Below are 20240 nucleotides of genomic sequence, written 5' to 3' on the forward strand. Positions count from 1 at the left end.
ATGCTAACATACAAACTTATTGTTACTCTCGTGCATACGCACACAAGAATTATTCTTTTATTTGGATAAACTTTTTTTAGTTTGCTACCAAAAACCAATCCAGGAAGAAGCAGTCCGGTAGGGACATTTCGAGGCTCGTTATTTGGAATCGTTGGTTTCTAAGCACAGTGCTAATCGTTAACTTTGCATCTGACTTGCCCAATCAGAGACCATCTTTTAGGCGAACTGAACACGTGACAGAGTTTAACACTCTATCTTCCTTTCCGCTACTAGTACTGACAACACACTTAAAGGGGCTTGGGCCAATCCTCAAACTTCATTCCTGGGATTTGTACGAGCCTTTTTCAAGTCTCACACAAAACACACATTCATATTTCAAGCTGTCACATACATACGCGCACACAAACATACGCGCCCACGTCCACACATGTACACATATTCACGTTCGTGTACATACACTCACATTCACGTATATATACACACACGCTTACGTATACACATGTACTCACACACACGAACACGAACATTCACATGGACGACGTCACTTCCGCTTTCTAAGGAAATACACATGCGCAAAAGACACTCCAGAAGCGAGTATAAAACATGGAGACAGCTGTTTCTAAGCCTCTTTTTAGGACCAACTCTCAACTAGAGAGGTTGGGCGAACAAGCCACCGCCGTTTCGGCGTGCGCGCACCTCACGCCCTCTTCCTACTATGTATGGGGCACGAGCTAATGACTGTATGTATACACTCTCCCTCTTTCTCTCTCCATCTACTACTGGCCACTAAGAACACCTTCGCGTAGCTGACTACTAACTGATGACAACTCTAATATCCTCTTCCTTGCCTACACGCTGGATTCTCATTTCCACTACAACACTCACTTCAATTCCCACGCGCGAACAAACAATAATGACCCAAACTTGAGATGAAAACACATTTCCCGTTCTTGCTACAACACCAGTCCTGCAACGGACATTGGTTACATACGCGCGGACATGTTATAACTAAAATGTTCATTTCTTTCAACAGCAAATAAACGACGTTTATCTTATCCATTACTTGAGTCTTTGTTTCCTTCAATTCCCATTCGTTTCATTATTCTTTTGTAACGGGATTGGGGTATTTATATATGCTAGTCCCCTACAGATGCAACAGATAATCAATAAACCAATAAAATTGTTATAAATGTTGTAGTGAAACTTTGTCTTTCTTATTTACGTTATTGACCGTATGTGAGAACAAGGGCAGATTTAATTCATTGGGCGTATGTAAAAATATTGGAATTAAAAAAAAAAAAAAATGGAGTGATTATATTTATTGCTGTTTAATTTGTAAACATAAGTGAGACAAGAATGCTGTGAAAAACGAAACTGAAACTTTTTATTTATTTTGAATGATTCAAAGCTTTTGCAGCTGTCAGCCATTAGTAAAATTGATCATTGTTAAGTAGGTCGGAATTGTCTGCATAGTGCATCTCCATGGTTACAGTAACAAATCTCGGGCGAGTCTTAGCAGTCTTTTCGATTCTCGTTAACACAGGCCAAATCACCACAGACAGCAATTGTTTGTATTGGGCCAACACTCGTCCATGTAGTGTGTGCACTGAAAAAGAAAATCATGGTTTAAGTATCCTGATTAAGCTATGAAAATATGTTATGGCTACGTGAATATATATAACCAAATTTTAATGACAGAATGGAAATAATGCGGAGTAAGTGGACCTGGTTGTCATATATTTCTTATAGGGAGAAAGTGATTGATGAGCCTTGTGTGATGTTTGCTTTAAAGTAGTAATTGATATTTGCTTGTTATAATTTTAAATTATTCTCCTCCCTCCTACCCTTTAAGTATGATCACTTCCAGCGACCTCTAGTGGTAATAAAATATTGTAGATTATTCCCCCATTACGACACTCATCACAAACACAGAACACAGAACGTATTATTTTAGTTAATAAAACCTATATTAATGATATACCAGTCTTTCCTCGATTTTTAAGCAATCATCCTCAACTGGATAACTCACTGGCTGACTAAGTAATTTACATTTTTTTTCGGCGCTGCACTAGGTGTATCAGAATCGGCCATTAAAAATGCCGTATATGAACTTGAATAAATTAACTTACTATCTTTCGAAGCTTATAACTGAAGTGTTACTTATTGGGGTGCAATTTATAGGAAATAGAGCCGAACAGAGGAGCGATTAAATTGACGTTTATTGAGCATAAAGGCTAGGCCAGTAAGGTTACATCCGGGCCTTTACAAAGGGAGGTAACTGGTTTAGTGCATTACTACAACATCCTCCCTGTTTAGTTCATTGTGTATATGTGTATGTGTGTGTGTGTGTGTGTGTGTGTTTGTTTTGTTTTTGTGACAGTTCATGTCATTGGTTTGTAGAGTGGGGTCAGTCTTTGTATCGTGAGGGTGTTCTTGTAGTTCTCCAGATTTGGTTTGGAGTGGGTCATACCTGCTTTTGTCCTGTAGGGGTGTGTTGTTGTTGGTTTTGTTGGTTTTGTCCTCAGTCTTTGTTTCCTCTGGCTGAGTCATATCATGTGGGATATCAGGTTCAGGGATTTGAAAAAGTACTTTCTTAGTTACTGGAAAAGGTATGGCACACAGGTGGGTGCAGCTGCGACGGAGTCTTGCGTCATTAGACATTTCGACTATATAACTACTGGGTCTCTCATCATTTTTGACGATGGTCCCCGGGTGCCATGTGTGATCCGTCCTGTTGAGTATCCGCACACATTGGTCTGGATATAGTGGTGGTAGCGGTCTGGCTCCGCTATGCTGATCATGGTGGATCTTCATGTTTGATGACTTTGCCTGTAGTTGATCGCAGTGGTCTTCTTTGCTTGGTTTTGACCGGCTGGGTAGAGTGGTAGATATTGGCCTATCAAACAGCATATCAGCTGGTGAAGGGAGTTTGCTATCTATTGCTGTTGCTCTGGCTTGAAGCAGAGCAAGGTGGATGTCAGTTCTCTCCCTTTTGCACTTCTTTATGATCGACTTGATATGTCTCACATGTCTTCCCACAAAGCATTGCTTCTGGCATAGTGGGGTGAGCTTGTCACATGTCTTATGCCCCAGGATTTTATGAAGTTTTGGAACGCATGTCCAGAATACTGGGGGCCATTGTCTGTCATAATTTTGTCCGGGCAACCAAAAAGTGAGGCATAGTGTTTGATTTTTTCTGCCACTGCTTTGCTGGTTAAAGGCAATGTCATTTAATCAATGATGGGATATTTAGAGTATCTTTCGACGGTGAGTAGGTATTGTTGTCCATCAATTTCAAATATGTCGAATGCGATGAGCTGCCAAGCCTGGGATGGGAGCAGTGACTCATGCCTGTGCGCATCCTGGTACTCTTGGCATAGTGTGCACAACTTGCACATCCTTTCAATGTCCTTATTGATATTGATCCAGTACACGCATTCTCTGGCGAATCGGCGGGTTATTTCAATGCCTTGGTGGGCTTAGTGGAACTGGTGGAGAATGTCTTCTCATAGTTTCTGGGATGAGAACTTGCCTTTAAATAAAATTCCTGATTCGACAGCAAATGCATCACAGTAAGACCAGTATGGGTGGATCCCTGTAGGTAAATCATGGATGTTGTCAGGCCATCCTTGGTGTATGATCTCATTTAGGAGATTCATGGTTGGGTCTCTGATAGTTTCCATCCGTAGCATCTTCTGCTTTTCCTGTGAGAAGTTGATGGTTGAGATGGTTTGGTCTGTGTTGACCTCTGCGTTTAGGTTGTCAACCCTCTCATCCAGCTCAATTGATTTGTTGTTGTCAGGGTTGGGTAGCCGGCTTAGGGTATCAGTGAGGATCACTTCACTGCCCGGTCTATACATGATGTTGTAGCTGTGCCCCTGGATTGGCTTGGCGCAGATTATTACCAGTGGCTTATGGTCTGTGATGACGGAAAAGGCTTTTCCGTGAAGGTATGTTTGGTACCATTGAATACCATGCACCACGGCTAACATTTCCCGTTCAATGTTGCTGTACCGGGTTTGGGCATCAGTAAGCGTCTTCAATCCAAATGCAATCGGTTTGCCATTCTGGATCAGGGCTACTCCCAGGCCCTTCTGTGAAGCGTCCATCTCAAGCGTTATACGCTTGTTCTGATTGTAGTATGACAGGCATGTGTCCTGGGAGATCATCTCTTTAAGCTGGTCATAGCACCTATGGTGTCCAAGGTCCCAAAAGGTGCTTGGGATTTAAGAAGACCACGTAGTGGGTGTGCCTTCTCAGCATAGTTGGGAATGTATGGGGACAGGTAGGTCAACATACCCAAGAAGCGTTGCAGTTCCCCCTTGTTTGTGGCTTTGGCATCTTCTTTACATCACGTACCTTGTCCGGGTCTGGCTTTATTCCATTAGGGGTGTAGACGTTCCCAAAAAAGATATGGTGGGCTATTTTATAAAGGATTTCTAGCTGTTAAAAACAAGACCCGTTTTGGCTGCTCGGGTCATGAGTTTGCATGGATTCGTCGTTCTGGCCAAATACTGCCACATCATCAACAATACTGGCCACACTATCTAGGCCTTCCAGGATTTGGTCCATTTTTGCTTGGAAAATATCCTGGGAGATGTTAAGGCCAAACGGTAAGCGTTTCCAGCATACCCGTCCGAAAGGTGTCCTGCAGGTTGTAAAGAACTGTGATTCTTCATTCAGGTGTATCGACCAGTATCCAGCCTTGGCATCGAGTTTGCTGAATACTTTGGCTTTTGCAAAAGCTCGGTTCAGTTCCTCCATGGTGGGTACTTTGTGTGGGCACCTCTTGAGACTTGTGTTAAGCTTCTGTGGATCCATGCATATTCGGAGCGACCCATTTTTCTTTGTGCTATACACGAGGCTGGAGCACCAATCTATGTGTTCTTTGACCTTCATGAGCACATCTTCCTCAATAAGCCTATTGATTTCCTCCTTTATTTTATCCTTGAGGTGAATGCTGCAGGGTCAATGAAAGGCTCGGCACCATCCTTCGGTAAGAGTTTGGCAGTCCCACTAAAATTTCCTATCCTGTCAAACTGATTTGGGAAATCAGACATCAGTTGTGTGATGGACATGATGGATGCAACTGGGCATCTTTTGAGGGTGTCAACATGAATTGTGATAAGCCTCAACCTTTCACATGTTGGGAGCCCCACGACTGCAGGTCCTAGTACTTCTACAACATAGAACAATGTGTTCGTCCACTCAGAGTTCTTGTGTTGACATGGGAAGCTACTAGTTCCCAGGCATTGCGCTCACCTCCGTATGATGTCAGTTTAACATGTGGACAGGGTTTTAAGATGGACAGGGTTTTAAGATGGACAGGGCTTCTTGAGATTTGCCATACATCTGCTGGAAAGTTCGCAGTGGCAGAGTGTTGCCTGATGCCCCAGAGTCAATTTTCATTTGTAATGTTTGGTGTGTTCTCTATATTAGGTGGGGTGGCCTGATGTTCAGGGTTGTGTAGGCTGTCCATGCATTTTGCGCTGATGGTGATGGAGTGGAAGTGCTGCAGGTAAGCGTCCTCATCACTGCCGGTATATATATGATAAAAACTTTTCCCATATGTCCTGCCTTCGGTTCTCTTTAGGGTTTGCTTTCGGTGTCTGCAAGAATTGCTGCGGTGCTTGCCTTTTCTTCTGTGGTATTTGGTTTTTGCATTTCTGCAGCATCTCGCCCAGTGTCCCTTGCTTCCACATGCAGAGCACTCATCATTATATGCTGGGCATTGCCTGAGCTTGTGGCTGGTATTGCAGTTCCCACACTTCCTGCCTCAGTTGACGTCGATTATTTCAGTTTTTGGCATTCCGAGCTGGTTTAGTTGCTCGTTCCCAGCAGTGAGGGCTTCGTACTTCTGACCGTCGGTTAGCACGTTGGCTATGCTATATCCCTTTGGTTTGCTAGTTTCTGAAGGCTTCGTATGGTGTTAGGAAAATAATGAACTCTTTAAATCTCTCACTCAGCTCCTCGTCTGTAAAATCACATTTATGTGCTAAGGTTCTGGCTTGTGTAACGAAGTCGTCCAACATCTCGTTTTGTTTCTGACGGTACTGCATCAGGTGAAGTTTGTGGACTCGGGAGTTTACATTCACCTGGAGTTGACTTTTGAAGAAATTCCACAGGTGTTCTGGTGACTTCTTTTCCTTGTCAGTGAGTCCGTTGGAATTTAGGCGTCTTAGGCCTTGGTCACCTATGCCGCAGCATATTTTCCTAGCTTGCTTTGTGCATTCAGTGATTTCTTCATCCTCTAATTAGAGGTTCATTTTCTGTTTGAACAGGGACATAGCTTCGCTGAGGTCTGGGTGTGACCAGTTCATAGTTGGTTAGAGATGTGCCATAATTTATTGTTTTTTGATTTTTTCTTTTTTTTTGACGGCAAATAATATTACTGTTATTGTTTCTATTTTATTTCTATTTTTTTTTATTAAGAGCGGGGCTCTAAGAGGTTTAAATAATACGTGCTCACGCTTTTTTTCCAATATGGCATTGTTTGTATCCCCATGTGGTCACTGGCCGACTGTGCGTGCGCGAGTTTGTTTTTTCCGTCTGTTATTTTCTTTTCTTTGTTGCCGTCATAGTGCTGTTCTTTCTGTATATATTTATTCATCACTATTTAATCCCACCATGAAGTGTTACTTATTGGGGTGCTATTTATAGGAAACAGAGCCGAACAGAGGAGCGATTAAATTGACGTTTATTGAGCCTGAAAGCTAGGCCGGTAAGGTTACATCCGGGCCTATACAAAAGGAGGTAATTGGTTTAGTGCATTACTGCAACAATAACTACTTGAAAAATGTAATTCAAACCCTAATTTTTTTTTCAATTAAAGGAGCAAAGACCAAATTTTTAAAAAATAACGGTTTAATAGCAAATTATGCAATATTTGTTTTTTTAAATCGGTTTTCTTTAAAAAAGATTTAAAGAAAATCAATGAAATTTTACTTACTTCGATTATAAAAAATATATATAAATTCCCAAAAAATCACTTACCTATAAAAAATTCTATTCAGTGTGTACTTTTATTGTTCATTGTTAAGAATTTATCCATATTTATACTTATATTTCATGTCCGTTTTAAATAAAATACTTTTTTAAACAAGAATTAAAAAAAAAAATAAAAAATAAAAAACGAACTAATTTTTTGACTATTCAAATAAAGGGAGATAAATCTGATTTTTTTTTTTGCGATTATTTTATGGTGAGTTTTAAACGCCATAATTAATATCTCTTTTCATTGTGTGCTGTTAACCAAAATTAATATTTTGGGGCCTACGTAGATGAAAAGAGGCACGCATTCACTTATAAGTTTTTGCCGTTAAATTAAAAACCCAGTCGACCGATTTTTTTTAAAATTCTCTAATCGTGTATTTCAGTAATTATATTTTATTTCTACTTTATCGAGTGAATTTTATTTTTAAATGTCTAAAAAAAAAAGAAAACATTGAATGAAATAGAAAAAATTCTTGTCAGCGTCCGGTATTTACTTGATGATAAACAACATCAGCTTCCATTTAAAAAAAAAAAAAAAATCAACGTGGTTAAAAAAAAATAAGGTTTTACACTTTGGACTTTACAGGTAAATTTAAAAAAAAAAAAAAAAAACACTTCTTTTTGTTTGTTTTAAATTAGAATATTTTATTTATTGATCTTTTATCTTCAATTTGTGATAAAACTTTGGTGAGTAAATTAATTATTTAAATTTTAATAGACATTTCCAAATGGGGGCGGGGTTGAATTAAAAAAAAAACGTTTGTCTAAAATATTATATTCGGTTTATTAGAAAGAGCATAAAATTTCACATTGACCCTGAAAATATCGTAAAAATTGAACCAATAGAAAAATTTAACTCGTAAAATTCAATTGATTTCATACGTAAAAAAAAAAAAAAATGTCTGATTGAACGGGCACCGGCACTTTGTAAACATGTTTTATTTAAAAAATAAAAAAAATAATATTTCTTATTATTTTTTAAACAACTGTAATAGTTTATTTTGGAAGTATATTCCATACAGAAAATAAACAACCCACTTAAAAAAGAGAAATTACGGTTTTTTTTTTAATATTTTATTCGAAGTTTTCTGTTAGGGGTGTCAAAACTTCCCCCAAAATTCTGGTACACCTCTCTGCACACGATTATATATTGCACAGGGCACAGCAGGGTAACATGGGGAGTTTCTATTAACCAATCAACAACGACAGCGTCACTTCCCTATGCCTAGATTTTTTTTATTTTTATTTTTTTTTAGAATTTCCACACCATCGCACCTGGAAAGGTTGTGAGTTGTTTATCAGACTTTCGAGGTAACACTCGTGATAGGTCAGATGAATGTCCTCGGACATTCAGTGTCACTCCCCAATGTAGGAATTCGCATTACTTGCACCAATGCACCATTGCACCACTCACCAGTTCAGTTGGTGTGTCGGAATTTTGGGGGAATTTTTGACACACTTAACACAAAACTGTGAATAAAATATACAAAACTCGTAATTTCTCTTTTTAAAGTAGTTTGTTTAATTTCGTTATAGACTATACTTCCAAAATAAACTATTAAAGATTTTGAAAAATAATAGAAATATTATTTTTTACTTAAAAAAAAAAACAGTGTTTACAAATGTGTAGTTAAGAGGGAAGGGCCTCACTCATAAAGGAAAGACAACAAGAAGGTAGTTAATCTCGATAAGCGACGTACATGGTTGGTGTGGTGTACGTACCTCTAGGTGTATCAGAAAGTGGCCATTAAAAATGATGATCAGAACTTACTATTTTTCGAAGCTTATAACTACTTAAAAAAATGTAATTCAAACCCTAATGTTTTTTTTTCAATTAAAGGAACAAAGACCAATTAAAAAAAAAAAAAAATAACAGGTTTACTAGCAAATTATGCAACATCTGTTTTTTTTTTAAAGCGGTTTTCTTTAAAAAAATATATATAAAGAAAATCAACATATTTTGACTTGCTTATAAATATATGTATATATATAAATGCCAAAAAAATAACTTACCTAAAAATATACTATTAAATGGGTAGTTCCATTCTTCATTGTTAAGAATTTATCCATATTTATATTTTAAATTTCAATAAATTTAAATAAAAGGACTTTTTAAAGCGAGGGTCGTAGACAATCGCATTTTCGTAACGTGTTTTGCGCCAACTTAAAAGAGCTTCTCCTGCTAATATGAAATTTATCAAATATGGATTAGTCAAAGGGACATAAATAATGTCTCATTTTTATTACGTGTGTCAACCAAAATTAGTATTTTTCGTCCTCTGTAGTTAAAAAGAAACGCACATTCACCTATAAGTTTTCCCCCAAAACAAAAAATCCAGTTCACCAATTGTTTTTTTTTTTCTCTTAATGAAATACACGAGTTTTTGATTGGTATATTTTAATACTTCTTTATCGACTGAATTTTTTTTTGAATATCTAAAAAAAGAAAACATTGAACATTTGCTGTCATCATACGCTATTTAGTTGACGATATCAGCATAACACGAGCTTTCATTAAAAAAAAAAAAAAATTAATGTGGTTTTTAACACTTTGGACTTTACAGGTAAATTTCCAAAAACTATTGTTTTTTTGTTGTTGTTATTATTTTATTTATTGATCTTTTATCTTCAATTTGTGGTATATAAAACTTTGGTACATAAATTAATTATTAAAATCTTAATAGACATTTTCAAAATGTGGGGGTGAATTAAAAAAAAAAATGGTTTATTGGAAAGAGCATAAAATTTCACATTGACCCTGAAAATATCGTAAAATTTGAACCAATACAAAACATTTGATAGATTTTTAAAGTTTAAAAATTGAAAAATATTTAACTCGTAAAATTCAATTGATTTCATTACGTAAAAAAACTGGCTGCATGAAGGCACGCTAGCATTTTGTAAACATGTTGTAAACACTGTTTTTAAAAAATAATATTTCTATTATTTTCTAAAATAACTTTAATAGTTTATTTTGGAAGTATATTCCATACAGAAAATAAACAACCCACTTTAAAAAGAGAAATTATGCGTTTTTTATTTTTTATTCGCAGTTTTCTGTCAAAAATTCTTCCAAATTTCTGATACACCTAGTGTACCTCTTTTGGGTCCGCCATGACAGTCTTTCTCTCTCTCCTTCCTGGAGAGCTCGGGTCAAGGGTACATAACTCTGTATTATGTTTACATGTTATTTATCTTTTATTTATTATTTATTTATTTTTTTATCCAAGCTGGAAGTCCTTAAATCTAGACAGTAATCGTCTGTTACGGATAGGTCTAGAGCTAGCTTCAGATTTTTCGTTCTGTATTATATCTGTAATTTTCAGGGGTTCATTCTTTATTTGAGTACCTGGTGTGGAAGATGGGGTTGGTGTTATTTGTATTTTAGGGTGTTGTTGGTTGTCTGGGTGTACTGTGTTTGGTATTGTACGTGATTGTGGGGAATGGATCCTGATTCTGTTGTTTGGTAGGTCATCTGGTAGGGTGTAATCATCATAAGCCAGGTTGCGGCTATCTGTGCTTATTTTGTGAAGGTAACGGCAGTTTTGGAGTGTTGTTCTCCTGCTACCATCAACTAATATGCGGTATTGTCTGTGGGGGAGAGTTTCAACAATCGTGCCAATGTCCCAGCGCAGGGGTTTGTGTCCATGTTGGTTTTGAATTGACACATGCTCCCCGATTCTTAGTGGGTTGAGTTGTTCCCTGTTTTCAGTGTTTCGTGTTGTTGAAGAACTGCTGATTAATGGTCCCCTTGCGCATGTCAGTGAGTTCCAAACATTCATGGCGCAATTTTGTGGGGTTTGGTAAGTGATCATTCAGGGGGCGAGCGAACAGAAGTTCTGATGGTGACGCACCTATGTCAGGTGGTGTTGTGTTGCGATGGAGTAGTAGTGCTTTTGCCACTTCGTCCGTATCCAGTGAACCATTGCGGCTAATATTTGTTGTTAATATCCTCTTCATATGCTTAACAGCTGCCTTGGCTCTGCCATTGCTTTGTGGATAATATGCCGACGAGACTCGAAGGGATACGCCCCATGTTTTGAGAAATGTCCTCCACTCATCAGAGTTGTATGGGGGTCCACTGTCACAAGCAATTTCCTCCGGCACACCATAATTCATGAAATACCTGTGTAAGATGTTGCATACTGTGGAGATCCTGGCGTTTTGTTGCATTGAGGATACCTCTGTCCAACCTGAATATCTGTCAGTATATATCATATATTTCCGTCCAGTCATATCGAAAATATCTGTTACTGTTGACTGAAAAGGGTAGTCTGGGTGGACAGGCTCTATTGCGGATTCTTTATGGTTTGATGGGGTAATTTTGTTACAGCGCTTGCACTGATTGTGCTTTTCCTGCAATTGTGCTCCCATACCAGGCCAAAAAAAAATGTCTGGCATTGCTTCTCATACTGTTGACCCCCTGGTGGCCAACATCGAGTTGGTCAATGAGTTCGCGACATAGGCTTTTTGGAATTAATATGCGGCCTTCCTTGAATACTAGAGACTGAACTGTGTATAGGTCGCTTCGCATATTCCAGAATTCTTTAACATTTGGCTGTAGAAGATCCTTGTCTCCAAGGAATCCCCTTTCTATTGTTTCCACGAAGTTCAGGTATTGGTGATTCATTGTGGCGTCTTGCTGTATGTGTGCCATCTTGATAAGAGATGTTTCTTGCTTGTATCGGGATTCTATTTCAGCTTGCAATGCTTCTTTCATGCTGTCCGATTCAGCTGCTGCAACTTTGGTGGTAGGTGTAGGGATACGGGACATGGCATTTGCTCCACCATTGGCATTGCCTGGCATTGATATGACCCTGAACTGGTACATCAGGGTCTGCTCTCTGATATTTAAAATTCTGGGATTTTTTATTTCATCCAAGCTACGATCATTGAATATCGGCACAAGGGGCTTGGGGTTTGTGGTCAACAGCATGTATCAGGTGGGGGCAGCCTAAAACAAACATTTTGCAGTTTTCCAATCCAAATTTTAAAGCTAAAGCTTCCCCTTCAATTGGTGCATACCGGTTTTCAGCAGGTCTAGTGAATTGGGAGCCAGCATATACAACTTTCCAATGTCCTGGCCCACAACGGTGGTCCATTGTGGACGGGCATGCACAATGTTTTTGGAGTAGGGTAAATCCTATTCCTACTCGACTCCAGTCTGTAGTCAGACATGTTGGGTGATTTATTTCAAATGTTCAAACGCCATCCTGGATGTTTTCTAGGATTGTTTCCTTGGATTGCTGGAAGAGTTGTTCCAATGTATCGTCTCAGTAAAACCTGCTATTATGTTTCAGTAGTTCTCTGAAGGGTGACATGATGGGTGCTTGGGCAAACGCATATGAAACTTGGTTAATCAAACCAAAGAAAGATCTAACTCCTGTAATGTTTGTCGGTGATGGGAAGTTTCTGATGCCCTCAAGTAATTTTTGAGATGGTTTGTACCCTGTTAAGCTGATGTCGAAGCCAGCAAACTCTACATTGTCTTTTGCGAATTGGAATTTTTCTGGGTTAAATACTATTCCATTTTCAGCACATAGTATGATGTATCTAATGGTGTGCCAAAAGGACAGTGCCATATCATCATCCCACAAGATAGAGTCGTCCACACAGCGAGCCACATGAGGGAAACCTTCTGTAATGGTGTCGAATCTCTTTGTGTAACCATCATTGAATGCTTGGAAACCTTGGGGGCTCACGAATACCTGTATCTGCCCCATTCTGTTATGAAAGTGGTGGCATTCCGTGCTTCCACAGCCAGAGGAACACTGTGATATCCGTTCCAGGCATCCAGAATAGTTTTCTTTTTTCCTGGGGGTATCATGTTGACAAGATTGAATGGAGAGGGTGTGTGGTGTGTTTCTCGTCTTGTCGTTGCATTTAAATTTTGGAGGCTGACCGTTCTATGTGGGCTGCCATCTTTTTTGGGCACTGCAATCATTCTCAAACACGAAGTCGTTGGTGTCCCTTCTGGCACTTGTTCAGTGCTACATCTGCTAAGTTGGGATTTGACAGCCTCTTTCCAGTGGTGGGGGACAGGGATTGTTTTGTGAACAGCCTTAGGTCAGTGGTTGTCGAGGAATAGTAAGCGGTTCTCCGGCCATGGTCTGCAATTTCTGGTGCGTACATATATTAAATGCACTACTGGCAAAGTGGCATTTGATCCAGGTTTCTATCTCTCCTCGATATTCAGGTGTGGCGGGAAATAGCAGCTTGTCTGGTAGTGGTTGGCATGGTGATCTGTATGGGCATCTGCAACATTTGGTCAGTTGGTTTGCCATCCATCTTCGTTGTAGCTACCAGACTACTAAGTTGTGCTGGAAAGTCGTTGTTGATAATTTTAGTTTTTTTCAGGGCCGTTTGTGATATATACAGGCCCTTTACCCTTGGACTGATGTATATCCCCTCCAAACATGCTGCCTTACCGAGTGACATTGTGGCAATTAAGGCCCTCATGATAGACAGGTTGTCATCACTAACGGCACGTAACCAGTGCCTAGTGCACAGCAGATGTTTAGAAGTGCACCCAAGATTGTTTAATAAGTTCACACCAGCTGTTCTTGTCTGAGCTCCTGTGTCTGTCAAAGCGGGCAATTGGATGGGTTGGTGTTTCATATTTGTATGTCTGAATTGTCCGAGGGGTTGGTGGGCCTTTGTATCTAATGTGATGATAATATTGAAAAATGGAGGTGGCTCTGGTCGGCCTGGTGTGAACATGTTGTTGGTCCATGCACCATGCATCCTTCTTCCTCTAGTCATTCATGTTGCACAGTCATTGTCAATATGAATGAAGAATCTTCATCCTGGCTGTCATTTGGGTAGTCTCCCATTATGGCATTTGACGATGCTGTGCCGTGGCATGTAGTTGAGAAGTGGTTCTCTTGACCACATTTGTAGCATGATTTGCCCCAAGCGTGGCATTGTCTTTGCCCTTTTGGGTTTGTGTCCACAACCTTTGCATTTGCTTCATTATGTTTCATCTTATTTGGTGGTGGAAACTTTTTTGATGTCGCCGATTTAAATTGGGCCACTTGTGTGATCTCTGCTGGTCAGAAGTGATTTGATGCTCTGGCGATAGATTCCAGAGTCAAGAGATGATAAGTTAAGTCATTTAGAGTTGGCAGGGACGTAATCTCTGCTAAAATTTTGCTCTAGTGGGAAGTGTCCTGTAATCCGACAATGATTTGAGATTTGATCATGTCCTCGGAAAATGACACTGCACATTGCTGGTTGCCATAATTGAAAACACAGAGCATTGCTTGTGATTTCAACCGGGAAATAAAGGACGTGATAGTCTCCCCATCATTTTGCTTCATTATAAAGTATTGCTGGATGGACGGTTTTTACTGCAACGGATTTAATATATTCTAGCAGCTGTTCCTCTGTGGTATTATTCAGGGCATCCGGACCAATGAAGTTGAACAACATTTCATAGACAGATGAACTGCATGCAGACCGTAGCTCATTTCGGATTTCTGTGGGGACAGTAAGTTGCTTCGTCTCTTTATAACGAAGCCATGCATCCTTAAAAATGACCCATTTGTTGTCTGACGAGTCAGGTTCTATCACTGGCCGCTCGATTTTCACCCGTTAATGGCGTGACAATCTAATGGTGGGTGAATAAACAGAATGCATACTGCCTTTGCACAATAGTAGCTGCACTATTGAAATAAATCACTATGGAGAGTGGAACTTGCTATAGTACTTATGTGTGAGATCTATATTTCAATGCCTGCTTTGCACGATTTGTTTGTCTCATTGGCAGAATGTTCAGCAAGAAAAGAAAAGATATTGTCCATGAAACATCGATGCTGTGTTCTCAGTATTTTAAAAGTTTCTTGTCATTTTCAGAAACAGCTTCCAAGTTTGGGATTGAAATGAAGCGAGATGCTTACCAATAGCACAAGGTCATCGACGTTCACGAACGGACGATGCCATATTTCACCTCCTTTAATTGCTCTATATTTCTCCCGCTAATTTCCCATGCTTTCTTTTTTTTAATTTTTCACAATCAGTTGACCTGTTCTTCTCTTATATTTATGTCATACAAACATAATGTAACTTAATCAGCTGAATTTAAATAGTAAAATGATTACATTAAGAAATTTAAATAATAAAATGATTACATCTAAAAATTAAAATAGTAAAATGGTTACATTAAGAAATTTAAATAATAAAATGATTACATCTAAAAATGTAAATTGTAAAATGGTTACATCTAAAAATGTAAATTGGAAAATGGTTACATCTAAAAATGTAAATTGTAAACTGATTACATCTAAAAATGTAAATTGTAAAATGGTTACATTTAGAAATTTAAATTGTAAAATGATTAAATCTAGAAATTTAAATTGTAAAATGATTAAATCTAAAAATGCAAATTGTAAAATGATTACATCTAAAAATTTAAAAAGTAAAATGGTTACATGTAGAAATGTAAAATGGTAACATTTAGAAATTTAAATTGTAACATGATTACATCTAAAAATATAAATTGTAAAATAAATATAAAAATGTAAATTGTAAAATGATTAGATCTAAAAATGTAAATTGTAAAATGATTACATCTAAAAATGTAAATTGCAGAATGGTTAATTTGATAAATTTAAATAGTAAAATGGTTACATTTATAAATTTAAATTGTAAAGTGATTAAATCTAAAAATGTAAATAGTAAAATGATTACATCTAAAAATGTAGATGGAAAAATGATTATGTCTAAAAATGTGAATTGTCTAATGGTTATATTAAGAAATTTTAATTGCAAAATGATTACATCTAAAAAATGTAAATTGTAAAATGATTACATCTAAAAATGAAAATTGTAAAATGATTACATCTAAAAATGAAAATTGTAAAATGATTACATCTAAAAATATGAATTGTAAAATGATTACATCTAAACATGTAAATTGCAGAATGGTTAAATTTGAGAAATTTAAATAGTTACATTTAGAAATTAAAATTGTAAAGTGATTAACTCTAAAAATATAAATTGTAAAATGATTACATCTAAAAATATAAATAGTAAAATGATTACATCTAAAAATATAAATTGTAAAATGATTACATCTAAAAATATAAATAGTAAAATGATTACATCTAAAAATGTAAATTGTAAAATGGTTACATCTTACAATGTAAGCTGTAAAATGATTAAATCTAAAAATGTAAATTGTACAATGTTACATCTTACTATGCAAATTGTAAAATGATTAACTCTACAAATGTAAATTGTAAAATGATTAACTCTACAAATGTAAATTGTAAAATGATTACATCTAAAAATATAAATAGTAAAATGATTACATCTTAAAATGTAAATTGTAAAATGATTAAATCTAAAAATGTAAATTGTAAAATTGTTACATCTAAAAATGTAAATTGTAAACTGATTACATCTAAAAATGTAAATTGTAAAATGATTACATCTAAAAATGTAAATTGTAAAATGGTTACATTTAAAAATGTACATTGTAACCTGATTACATATAAACATGTAAATTGTAGAATGGTTACATTTAGAAATTTAAATTGTAAAAAAATTACATCTAGAAATTTAAATTGTAAAATGATTAAATCTAAAAATGTAAATTGTAACATGATTATATCTAAAAATTTAGATAGTAAAATAGTTACATGTAGAAATGTAAATTGTAAAATGGTAACATTTAGAAATTTGAATTGTAACATGATTACATCTAAAAATATAAATTGTAAAATAATTAATTCTAAAAATGTAAATTGTAAAATGATTAGATCTAAAAATGTAAATTGTAAAATGATTACATCTAAAAATGTAAATTGCAGAATGGTTAATTTGAGAAATTTAAATAGTAAAATGGTTACATTTATAAATTTAAATTGTAAAGTGATCAAATCTAAAAATGTAAATCGTAAAATGATTACATCTAAAAATGTAAATTGTAAAATGATTACATCTAAAAATGTAAATTGTAAAATGATTACATCTAAAAATATCAATTGTAAAATGATTACATCTTAAAATATGAATTGTAAAATGATTACATCTACAAATGTAAATTGTAAAATGGTTACATCTAAAAATGTAAGCTGTAAAATGATTAAATCTAACAATGTAAATTGTAAAATGACTAACTCTACAAATGTAAATTGTAAAATTATTACATCTTAAAATATAAATTGTGAACTGTAAAATGATTACATCTAAAAATGTGAATTGTAAAATGGTTACATCTAACAATGTAAATTGTAAAATGATGACATCTAAAAATGTAAATTGCAAAATGATTACATCAAAAAATGTAAATTGTGAAATTATTACATCTAAAAATGTAAATTGTAAAATAATTAAATCTAAAAATGTGAATTGTAAAACGATTACATCTAAAAATGTAAATTGTAAAATTATTACATCAAAAAATGTAAAGTCTAAAATAGGTACATTAAGAAATTTAAATTGTAAAATGATTAAATCTAAAAATGTAAATTGTAAAATGATCATATCAAAAATATATATTGTAAAGTGAGTATATCTAATAATGCAAATTGTAAAATGGGTACATTAAGAAATTTTAATTGTAAAATAATTATATCTAAAAATGTAAATTGTAAAATGATAACATCTAAAAATGTAACTTGCAAAATGGTTACATTAATATATTTTAATTGTAAAATAATTATATCTAAACATATAAATTGTAAAATGATTACATCTAAAAAAGTAAATTGTAAAATGATTAATTCTAAAAATGTAAATTGTAAAATGATTACATCTAGAAATGTAAATTGTAAAATGGTTACATCTAAAAATGTAAATTGTAAAATGATTACATATAAAAATGTAAATTGTAAAATGATTACATCTAAAAATGTAAATTGTAAAATGATTACATCTAAAAATGTAAATTGTAAAATGATTACATATAAAAATGTAAATTGTAAAATGATTACATCTAAAAATGTAAATTGTAAAATGATTACATATAAAAATGTAAATTGTAAAATGATTACATCTAAAAATGTAAATTGTAAAATGGTTACATCTAAAAATGTAAATTGTAAAATGATTACATATAAAAATGTAAATTGTAAAATGATTACATCTAAAAATGTAAATTGTAAAATTGTTACATATAAACATGTAAATTGTAAAATGGTTACATTTAGAAATTCAAATTGTAAAAAAAATTACATCTAGAAATGTAAATTGTAAAATGATTAAATCTAAAAATGTAAATTGTAAAATGATTACATCTAAAAATTTAAATAATAAAATGGTTACATGTAGAAATGTAAATTGTAAAATGGTAACATTTAGAAATTTAAATTGTAAAATGATTACATCTAAAAATGAAAATTGTAAAATGATTACATCTAAAAATATAAATTGTAAAATGATTAGATCTAAACATGTAAATTGCAGAATGGTTACATTTGAGAAATTTAAATTATAAAGTGATTAACTCTAAAAATATAAATTGTAAAGTGATTACATCTAAAAATGTAAGCTGTAAAATGATTAAATCTAACAATGTAAATTGTAAAATGATTAACTCTACAAATGTAAATTGTAAAATGGTTACATCTAAAAATGTAAATTGTAAAATGGTTACATCTAAAAATATAAATAGTAAAATGATTACATCTAAAAATGTAAATTCTAAAATGGTTACATCTAAAAATGTAAATTGTAAAATGGTTACATCTAAAAATGTAAATTCTAAAATGGTTACATCTAAAAATGTAAATTCTAAAATGGTTACATCTAAAAATGTAAATTCTAAAATGGTTACATCTAAAAATGTAAATTCTAAAATGGTTACATCTAAAAATGTAAATTGTGACATGATTAAATCTAAAAATGTAAATTGTATAATGAAAAATGTAAACTGTATAATGATTCCATCTAAAACAATTGTAAAATGATTACATCTAAAAATGTTAATAGTACAATTTAACTTTTTAATTTAAAAATGTTAATTTTACAATTTGTAGATGTATTTTTTTACAAGCTTCAAATGTAAATTGAAAATTATTACATCCAAAATTTCCACTGATAAATGATTACATCTTAAAATGTAAATTGTAAAATAATTACATCTAAAAATGTAAAAACCTTACATCTAAAAATGTAAATTGAAAATGGTTACATTTCGAAATTTAAATTGTAAAATGATTACATTTAGAAATTTAAATTGTAAAATGATTACATTTAGAAATTTAAATTGTAAAATGATTACAGCTACAAATGTAAATTGTAAAATGATTAAATCTAAACATGTATATGGTAAAATGATTACATCCAAAATCTAAATTGTTAAATTATTACATCTAAAAATATAAATTTTAAAATTGTTACATTAAGAAATTAAATAGTATAATGGTTACATATAGAAATTAAATTGTAAAATGGTTACATCTAAAAATGTAAATTGTAAAATGATTATATCTAAAAATGTAAACTGTAAAATGATTACATCTTAAAATGTAAACTGTAAAATGATTACATCTTAAAATATAAATTGTAAAATGATTACATCTAAAAATGTAAATTATAAAATTATTACATCTAAAAATATAAACGTAATCATTTTACAATTTAAATTTTAAGATCTAATCATTTCATAATCTAAAAATGTAAATTGTAAAATGGTTACATTTAGAAAGTTTAATTGTAAAATGATTACATCTACAAATGTAAATTGTAAAATGATTACATATAAAAATGTAAATTGTAAAATGATTACATCTAAAAATGTAAATTGTAAAATTGTTACATATAAACATGTAAATTGTAAAATGGTTACATTTAGAAATTCAAATTGTAAAAAAAATTACATCTAGAAATGTAAATTGTAAAATGATTAAATCTAAAAATGTAAATTGTAAAATGATTACATCTAAAAATTTAAATAATAAAATGGTTACATGTAGAAATGTAAATTGTAAAATGGTAACATTTAGAAATTTAAATTGTAAAATGATTACATCTAAAAATGAAAATTGTAAAATGATTACATCTAAAAATATAAATTGTAAAATGATTAGATCTAAACATGTAAATTGCAGAATGGTTACATTTGAGAAATTTAAATTATAAAGTGATTAACTCTAAAAATATAAATTGTAAAGTGATTACATCTAAAAATGTAAGCTGTAAAATGATTAAATCTAACAATGTAAATTGTAAAATGATTAACTCTACAAATGTAAATTGTAAAATGGTTACATCTAAAAATGTAAATTGTAAAATGGTTACAT

At 33.7% G+C, this 20240-nt stretch overlaps 1 protein-coding gene across 2 annotated transcripts in view; it reads right to left on the reverse strand.

Moving 5' to 3' along the window:
• Positions 1-1249: 1249 nt before the first annotated feature.
• Positions 1250-20240, reverse strand: part of LOC145269310 (uncharacterized) — a 119048-nt gene continuing 100057 nt past the window's right edge. Inside the window, exons 1-2 of one of the 2 annotated variants that reach the window (XM_080125011.1) lie at positions 9007-13778; positions 1250-1606 (exon numbers count right to left, since the gene is read on the reverse strand). In XM_080125011.1, coding sequence (XP_079981137.1) covers positions 11321-11929 — 609 coding nt within the window. In that variant the 5' untranslated portion in view covers positions 11930-13778 and the 3' untranslated portion in view covers positions 1250-1606; positions 9007-11320. Of the gene's footprint in view, positions 1607-9006; positions 13779-20240 lie in introns of those variants that run through there. The other variant, XR_013864979.1, reaches the window with a different exon arrangement.

This window comes from Euprymna scolopes, chromosome 45 (assembly GCF_053919585.1).
Source record: "Euprymna scolopes isolate OS-2025 chromosome 45, ASM5391958v1, whole genome shotgun sequence".
Taxonomy (NCBI): Eukaryota; Metazoa; Mollusca; class Cephalopoda; order Sepiida; family Sepiolidae; genus Euprymna; species Euprymna scolopes.